The 9500-nt window shown below is 49.6% G+C and overlaps 1 protein-coding gene across 1 annotated transcript; it reads right to left on the reverse strand.

Annotated features, from left to right (window-relative positions):
- Positions 1-5784: 5784 nt before the first annotated feature.
- On the reverse strand, positions 5785-9253 carry FJX1 (four-jointed box kinase 1). The gene has a single exon (XM_083481655.1). It carries the CDS (start codon positions 8503-8505, stop codon positions 7249-7251), a length of 1257 nt encoding a protein of 418 aa, XP_083337781.1. The 5' UTR covers positions 8506-9253; the 3' UTR covers positions 5785-7248.
- Between the last annotated feature and the right edge of the window lie 247 nt (positions 9254-9500).

Consider the following 9500-nt stretch of genomic DNA (forward strand, 5'->3'; position numbering starts at 1 on the left):
ACCATTACATGTGAACTGATTAGGTAGCTAAAGAATATGCTTACTCAAACAATAAGATAAGTATTTATGAGATCCTCAAGTCGCTGATGTTCAAACTGTGGCTTAAAACCTATCAGGGGATCACAGAAACTAGATGGATGTGTTGCTCTTAGCAGATGCCAATGAAATTGCAGCAGATGAGCCTGGAGGGTGCGTATGGTCACTTCCAGTTCCAGGATTTCAAGCAAAGACAGAATCCGGAAGGAATCCCATAGCTAAAGCACTTGAAAGCCACTATTCAACAATTAATAGCAGCTTAAACTGTTTGACAAGCAAGCAACTAGAGAACTGATTTTTGCTGAAACATGGTAAGTGAATGAGCTGAGGGCAGGAAAAGGCAGGTGAAGATTCCATTGACAAGCATCCTGCTGAATTTGGAAGCTTGGAACAGAAGTTGCATTGTGCAAAACAGCCGCCCATATAATCACAGAATTGTAGAGTTGGAAGGGACCCTGAGGGGCATCTAGTCTAACCCCCTGAGATGCAGGAATCTTTTTGCCCAACATGGGGCTCAAACCCATCACCCTGGGATTAAGAGTTAAAGTTAGTTACCCTTCTCCTTTGTTCAGAGACACTAACCGTCCTTCATTCATAGGAAAATGTGCACAGGTTCTTTGTGTGGTTTGTGTGTGTTTAATAAATTGTTCTTCTCCTTCTACCAGTTCGTTATGTGGTCAGCATTTATTGTCTGTACTGAAATGGCTTGGAGCTGTAAGCAGATCACAGCTCTGCTTTAGAGACCCTGACATCTCCAGATATAAGTCTATAAACTCACCTTCCATATTGATTCCACCTCCGCAAGAATGAAAAAGGCCTCTCTCTTCATGTCAGTACAAATAAACAAGAGATCAACTTACAAAAGGAGTCTGCACACATTTTGCCACTCTACTGTGGTCCTGATCCAGATGCATTCTGTGCTGGTTATTTGCATAAGGGGGAAAACTCCCATTGGAGCAAATGGGAACTCCCCCCCCCCAACACAAACTGAAGGTGCATGGGACCCAGTCCAAACTAGGATGATGCCAGATGCCACAATCCCCATTTGGATTCCCCCACCCCCATTAAAAAGCCAATAATGCAGTTGCTAAGTGTTTGATTGGTGTCTCATTCACCTGACCCTTAGTTATCAAATATATCAAATTCAGATTTGCAGTACATCTCCGCTTCAATCATGGCAGCATACTACACGGGTGAAGGTGAATAGTGTACTCATTGGATCTGGTTCCACAGGACTAGATGATTCACGAGTGATTCATAATGCCCTTGAATTAATTAGTGAAACAGTATCAAATTGAATAGCAATATCGTGCAGCCTACATGAATGACTAAACTGAAGAAGCAGATAGTGTAACTATTGAAAATGTATAGGTATTATGCAGAGATGGTTTCAGCAGGACCTCTGCGCTTTCCCAACACTTCTGAGTGTGCTGCATATGAAGTCACCCTCCTGCAATTGAATGGATTCTTACTGTCACCTGTCCCTTTCCCCTCCCCAAACCTCCAGATTCGGAGGAAGGAAACCCAGAATTACAGAATGATCTGTATACAAGTTAGGTAAATTTGTGAATAACTTTTCTGTTTACGTTTTTCCTCCATTTTGCCAATCAATCTGCTTTGCCATTTGTGCTCAGATAAATGGCTGAAGTTACTTAAAGGAAGCCACACTAGCAACGATGCTGAGAGCACAATCAGTAAAAAGTTTAGAAAAAAGTTTTGATTCTTTGGGTTAAAAGCAGCAGAAGCTCAGGCAGGGTATTAAGCAGGAGCTGGGATCCAAGGAATGTGGCAGACCAAGAAAGCATAAGAGAGTGTTCTGTTTTAAAGGAATGGATGAGGGAGGGTTCCTTAACTTGATAGGAACTGAAGAATGTATTTCTCGGAGACCCAGGGTCCCTGGCACCAACAGATTAATCTGCAGAGAAGCCCACACTATTTTCTCTGCAATTCTGAAGCACATTGTTAAATGTCATTACACAGTTTAGGTATTGGTTAGGGTGCTTCCAGGCTGTCACTATTTTTGGATGGGATTCAGTCACATACCAGCAAATTCAGGTTGCAAAATTATATTTGGCTTTTGTGATCAGGGAAGCGCTAGGGAAATGCCCTGAGAGGTGTAATAGCAATGACTTGGATGCAGCAGCACCTAATCTCCCTGCAAACAAATGACTAGATGGGTCATCTGGAAGCAGCCTTGATCCCTCAGATTCTTGCTTCTTAACTACTATGGAACCTAGTCCAAAACTATAGAGTTTAATCTCTGTTTAAATTTCTTTTTATGTTTTCCATTGGCAATAGATAAGCCAGAGTTCCCCTTGATTTCTCTCCTATTCTGAAGCAGCCATTGGCAAGCTGTCCCACACCCCCCCTAAAGAGGGGAGGACGAGGAAGGACAAAAAGATGTCTTACTCATAGATTTCAGCCCCGGCTGAGTGGACTAATTGGTTCTTCCCTCCTGTCTGCATTGGCTTTCTGCAGCTGAATCATTCCAGAGGCAGGGCAGAGGGGCAACAATGAACCGGCACCTGATCTTACAGAACTAATCGGAATGCAATTCAACACTTATTTAGAACTGGATAGCCTCAGCTGCGCCAGAGCTAGGGATGTTCCTTTTTCAAAATACAGCGGCCGAAGCAGATTTAAAGCTTAGTGCACAACATACTCTGACGCATTTTATTAGAGCAACTGCATAGACACCAACAGTTCAACAACTGTGGCTAATCCTGTTGCTGACCATCTGCCTGGCCCTGGGAAAGATGCTGAGAAAGTTCAACCGATTTGCATCCACAGCTTGATTCTGAAATCCAGAATAAAATGGGCTTCCCTTTATCAATGTACTGTATAGGATAGGCCAGAAAGGGGGGGGGACATGAGGCCCAGGGGCCAAGTGTGCCCCCCAAACCTCTCTCTTTGGTCCTTGAGAGTCTCCCCAAGCCACACTCCCTCCATTACCCTTGAGTGCTATTGCTCCACTTAATTTTGCATTTGGCCCCACCCACCGCTGGGGTGTGGCTTCTGGAAGGCTGTCCACAACAGACTGTGGCCCCCAGGCTGAGAGAGTTCCCCCATCCCTCGTATAGGTTATGGTACATGGCTACTGGTGATAAATAGCAGAAAGCCAACTTGGGTCAAGTTCTTACTGAGGTTCTATACTAGAGTCAGGGCTGTACCACGTGGCAAAATGCTCTTCCACAGAACAAAGTTTCCAACCCATAGAAAAGCAGAATGTCAGGTTGGAGCTTGACATTTAGTTTCCTAAGCAGAGATATAGGTCACATCCATGGCATACATTAAAGTTCCCCCCACAGAATCCTGGGAACTGTACTTTACGCCTCACTGAACTACAGTTCCCAGCACCCTGAACAAACTACAATTTCCAATATTTTTACGAGGGGGGGGGAGCCGTATGCTTTAAATGTATTCTCAGGATGTGACTCTATATATATTTGAGTGGGGCAGGGGTGGAGAAAGAATCCTTAGTCCTAGGAGGCCGTACTTGTAGGTTTCTGTGGTGGACCTCAAGTAGAGAATCACCAACTCATTGAAAGAGAAACAAGAGCAGCTATGGCATCAAATCAGCCAATGGGATTAAGGTGGGGGGACCAGCAGAGGTGAGAAGCAAAGGAGGGGAAAGAAGAAGGAGGGGGTAAATGGGAAGTACAAGTCGACCAGGAGAACAGTGGTCCTGGGAGCATGATCTCAGGGTTGTGGGTTCAATCCTCACGTTGAGCAAAAGATTCCTGCATTGCAGGGGGCTGGGCTAGATGACCCTCATGGTGCCTTCCAACTCTACAATTCTATGATTCCTGGCCCTAATGAATTCTAGTCACATGCTCTGAATCTGGTGGAATACAATCAAGCTAACAGCCTATCTCCCCTACGAAGCCATTTCCCCCATTTGCAGATTTCCTGCCCCCCTCCAGCATCATCCACTTAAAACCATTCTCCCATTTCCAAACATCACTGCCTACATATAATTTGAAATAGTCACCAATCATCAGAGAGGAAGCCCCGGCTGCTTTCTGAAAGGTGTAATTATCTAAGGCTCGGCTCTGGCACTGCTGCAGAGACGTATCACCCATTAAAGCAGTTTGAAACTGCAATTGTGTTGATACTTTCAGAGACATTTCAAGCGAAAGGAAAACCTTAAGGATCTCTGTAGCACCAACCGTTCGCTCTTGCGGGTGGTTGAGACTTTATGCCACTGCTATATTATTTAAATGCATTTTCATTAAGTGAACACATCTGAAGGAAAAAAACCTGCAGCCAGGCTACTTAACAAAACCCATGCTGACAAACAGTGCTAGGAAGAATCACACAGCTAAATTGTATATTATCATGCAAATGGCAAAAGAACCGGCACATGGGACTCTGTGCATTGTGCACAGTGATAAAAGAGTGGAGAGTTATAAATAAGAGTTAAAGAAAAGAGTCCTGTCAGTCTGGGCAGTGGAGTGAAAGAGCCTTCTTAGGGCAGTTAAGGAGGTCTGAGAACAATACTTAGTTAACAAGCCCTATGTATTTTAAAGGTCCAGCATCTAACCTTTGTAAAAACATCATTGTGCTCTTGGGCTCAGAAGTAATTATGATCAAGATGATTCAAACCAGCCCCATCACTTGCGGGAAGCGTTGTTATCCGAAAGGGTGCAATCTGTTGATGACGAAGCTCTTAGCTTACAAAGGATATTTGTATGCTCAAAACGATGTCAGCTGCACTTACTTTATCTGATGCCTGCAAAATGCCCTCTGACCTCCAGTCTACGAAGGCAGACATCTCCCCAGATGCGGCAGAGATTATAGTCTTATCTGATAAGCACATACAGTTCAGAGGGAATTCAGCCGCTTTATTCCATACCTCTACAGCCTGTGTTTACAAAGAGAGGCGTTTATAGCATTGCCCTCCTTACTGTACGGTGTGGCTCATCAGAAGCTCAATCAAGGCTGCCAAAAGACTTCAAAGACCCAAACCAGTTCTGGCCACGTACGACCTATTGACAGCCTGTATTCACGCGCACCAAAAGACATAGCCAGCCAGTACCCTGGAACCCAAACAAGCATTACAATACACACTGATAAGGGCACTGGCGCTGGTTAGATAATGGATCTCCCTTGCTAGATGGGGGTTTTGAACTTTAGTGGCAATTATGTACACATTTCATTTCAGCTTCTATCCCCTCCTCCCACCTAGATCTGGATAGAAACTAAGCTGAAACGAAGCCCTGAATTATTCTGGCATGAACAGTAAGTCATAGACTTTTCCATTTGTTATTGGTTTCCCAGAAACCAAAATGTAAAAGGAATTAACAGCTGCTGAATATGGCACATGCTCTCAGAGATGCTCTGATTTTATAGCTCTTGGTACTACTATAACAGGTTTTTCACCAGTGTGTGAGAAGCAACCAGCAGGAGCAGTCAGTGCTGAAACCTGAACTGACTGAATCATGTCAGTTTTTAAAAATACACAGTAATTCTCCTGGAAATTTGTGCAGGAATTCTTACTCAAATCAGCAGCAACCATTAGACATGCATGTTACGCATTCTTGATGAGCACAGGGTTTTGGATAAGCTAAGGCACAGGGAGAGAGGCTGAAAAATTAACTCTAAAGAGCAAGTTCTGTATGGAACAATTTAACTCTTTTATACCAAGTAAAACTCTTTTATACCCAATAAAATAAAGAAAGAGAAGGGAAAGTGTCAGAAGAAAAACATTGCTTTTCATAAAGCCGAAACCTTGAACACAAAAAAGGCAAAACTTTTAACACATTTTTACTGAAATATCCATTTCTTTAGTATGTTACAGAAGAGCTTAAGAACATACGTCATGTACCTAAAATGCAGACTTCTTTTAAAATAAAAAGTCTTTTTATAAAAAAAATAAGAAAAGTCAAAGTAAAGTGCATGAAACTGATGTTTTCCTCCTCCAGATTAATGCATCAAAACATTTTAATACACTGACAATACTATATAAACCTGGGAATATTTTCTCCTCCATCACCCCATTAGTCAATTATTTACTGTACAGCAGTGGTTACATATAAAAACAGACACACAGAGAAACTAATGATATTTGCCAAATGCTTCTCACTGGTTAAAGTCAAGAGCTACTGGAATAGTGACTTTCTCATCACTTCTTCTTTTTAAAAATACTAACTTTTGTCAAAACTATGTCCGCCCTGGCTAGGAAGAGCCACAGGAAAATGCAAGTCCGTAAGTGGGATAGATGCAGATTGTTACTGGATAGCAAGTACTTTTTCATTTAAAATAAAGGGGATTGTCACAGGGAATCTTGTGCACATACAAATCCCCACTGGAAGGAAAAGATAGCTAGTTCCACCCAACCATGGCAATAGCTTTTGCACAGAGTATTTCAGAGTGAATTCTTAAGGGATGCTCTTATGAGAGCAATTAAGGGGGGGCACACTTGAAAGAGAAACCTGGCATGAAATTAATACAGGGAAATATATAGCAATTAAAATATACACTTATTATCATTATGCCATGATGTTACAGGAGGCTCCCAGTGGCCTCTTATCCAAGGGACTAGTTAGGACCACACCCATTTAGTTCCAGCATCATATACTCCCAGGCTACAGACTGAGTCCCTCAAAGTTATTTTGGACCCTAATTACTTCGGACACAAAGAAAAGAAAAACAACACACTGTGCAATGGAAGGATAGTACCTGGCCTAGTTTTATAGCAGACAATAGTGCAGGACAGGTGCATCAGGGCAGCATTATACCTTACACCTAAAAAGGCCATTGTTTTCAGTGCATCCCTCTGACAAAAATCTAAGCCAGCCTAGGTCTCTTTTTGAGGAAGGGGTGGGAAGCTGGGAGTACAGCCTGCATAAGGCTGCCTAGTCAGAAATTTCACTTTTGGGGTTGGAATTTAAACTGTGTGCACCAAACAAAGGAAGACCACATTCTGCTGATGGATCCCAGCAGGAAAATGTCTGGGAACCATTAACTAGTCTCTACGCCCTCCCCCCTTAAAAAAAAAATGCTCTCAATTATTAAGTTCATTTTTCGGCAGGCTGGTCAGATATTTCAAGGCAAGGTTTCCAAAAGTGCTCTAGACCAGAAGCTGCGTTCCAGCCGCCTACAAGCGCGGCCCCTGCGTTCACCTCCTTTAGGGACACTGCGCTACCGGGCACACCTCCAGTGCCTCCACTACGCCCATCAAAATGTTAAATCCACCCAGGTCCAGAGGGGTCACAGCGAGGCGGCCTTGGCTTTGCAGTGCAAAATGTGCTTGTGGACAAAGTCGACACGGTCCTGCAGCAGCTGCGCTTGCTGCTCGGAGAGGAAGCCCAAGACGCCGGCCAGGGGCTCCCGGGTCCGGTAAAGGTGGAGCAGCTGGGCGGCGGCGTTGCGCGCGCGGTGCAGCTCCCGCACCCGCTGGGCGGTGGCCTCTCGGAAGACGCAGACGGAGCGCAGCAGCGGCTCGTTGTACTTGTCCCACATGGCCAGCAGCCGGTAGCCGTGCACCAGGCCGGCCTCGTTGTCGAGGAAGACCAGCCCGCCGTTGGGCGCCCGGTGCAGGTTGCTGGTGGCGCGCTGCATCACCCGAGGGTCCCACTGCAGGCTGAACAGGTTGCTGACCAGCCGGTCGAAGTTGGCCGTCACGTAGTCGAAGACGATCAGGTCGCTCCACTGCACCAGCTCCACCAGCTGCGCTTGGCTCAGGCCGCGCAGCTCCCCGGCCGACAGGGGCTGCAGCCGACGGGGGCCCGACGTCGCCGCCGCGCCCGCCTCGGCCCGCCAAGGGGCGGGAGCCACCACGTCGGTCAGGTTGTCCACCCAGCGCGCCAGGCTCACCACGGCGCCGTCGGCCCAGGGGGAGCCGCGCAGCTCGTCGCGCACGGGAGCCCACTGCCCTCCGCGGGCTTCGACCCGCGCCAGCGCCAAGGGGGGCAGCCGCTCCTGGATGCCCAGCAGCCCGGCCAGGTGGTACGAGAGCGCCTCGCCCTGGATCTGCTCCGCGTTGATGCCGTAGCGCACGCACGCGCGGCTGCCGTCCGACAAGCGCGCCAGCCGGTTGGAGCTGCGCCCGCAGCCGCCGCGCTCCAGGGACACGACGCGCGCCTCGCGGGCCGCCCGCAGCCACGACGCCGCCTCCTCGGCCGAGAAGCCCGGCGGCACTTGCGCCTCCAGCGCCCGGCTCCAAAAGATCCCGCCGCGCACGGGCGGCTCCGCGACGCCCCGAGGGGGATCCGCGGGAACAGGCGGCGGCGGCTCCTGCCCACTTTCGCCCGGCCCCTCCGAGGGTTGTCCCGGCAGCGTAAGCAGCGCGCGGAAAGTTTTCTGCGCCGCTTGGCTGGGCGGCCGGAGGAAGCGGCCGCTCGACGCCGCTTCTTCGACGCCGGGCTCGGGGGCGCCGCGCCCGCTCCACAGCCCCGCTAGCGCCACCACGGCCAGCAGCCACAGCCCGGCCACGAAGCCCAGCCCGGCCAGACCCGCGCGTCGCATTCTCCTCCTCCGCCTTGTCCCGCTCTCGCCTCCGCCGCCGCTGCCTCAGTCTGCTGCGCTGGGACCCGGCGGCCGGGCGGCCCCGCGGCTCTCCCGACGCCCGCGGCTGCTGCCTCCTCCTCCGCTCATGGCGCGGCGCTGCTCCGAGAAGTCCGCCGGAGGGAAGCAGCCGCCCGCCACGGAGAGGGAGAGAGCGCGCTCTTCTCCGGGCGGCGGGACCGGCGTCTGCAGCGAGACCCTCCAGCTAGGGCAATTCACAAGCGCCCAGACCACGTGGGAGAGCGAGGTGGGGGGGAGCGCGCCGACCCAGCCCACCGCCCAGCGTGGCTTTCCGCTTAAAGCGGCGATGGCCCCAGAAAAGCGGGGCCCGCCGTCGGGGAGTGGCTGCCCGTGGGGGGCTCCTGCGAGGAGAGGGGGCGCCTCCCGAGCCACTCTGACCCCGGGAATGGGCTTTGTTCCCCCCCTGGTTAGCTTCTCAACCGCGATCGGGGGCATTTCTCCGACGGGGCGGCCCCGGCCACAGGCCCCCTCCGCCCGCGCCTCCCTCCTCCCACCCGGGTTGGGAAGCACAAAGGATTCGGCACGTTTAGAAGAAAAGATGGGAGCCGAGCGCTGGTTTCAAAGAGCCTTCCTTCTGCTGGAGTGGGAGGGGCAGAGGAGCGTGGGACGGAACAGAAAAACCAGGCTGGCGAGAGGGGTGGGCTGCTTCCCGGCAACAGCGACACAAACGGAGGGGCGTTTGACCCTTGCAAGCACATAAAAGGCTACCCTTCGAAAGAGGGTAGTAGTCACACGTTTAGTCCGCAGGAACCCTACCCCCCCCCCAGCGGCATTTGCTCCGGAGTAAACAGTGCACAGGTTATGTGGGGTTCGGATGCTACCAACTGAGCAGCTGCCTTGTAAGATATGCACTAAGAAAGGCAGCATTGGTGAGGAACACAATTGGATCCACATTTCCCGCTGGAACGGTCCTGTTTCCTACCGGCTGAACCGAC

Source organism: Podarcis liolepis, assembly GCF_965112155.1.
Source record: "Podarcis liolepis genome assembly, chromosome: 1".
Classification (NCBI taxonomy): Eukaryota; Metazoa; Chordata; class Lepidosauria; order Squamata; family Lacertidae; genus Podarcis; species Podarcis liolepis.

What these genes read in the sequence shown, in the direction of transcription:
- FJX1 (XM_083481655.1), bottom strand. Translation starts at nt 8,505, where the DNA reads ATGCGACGCGCGGGTCTGGCCGGGCTGGGCTTCGTGGCCGGGCTGTGG.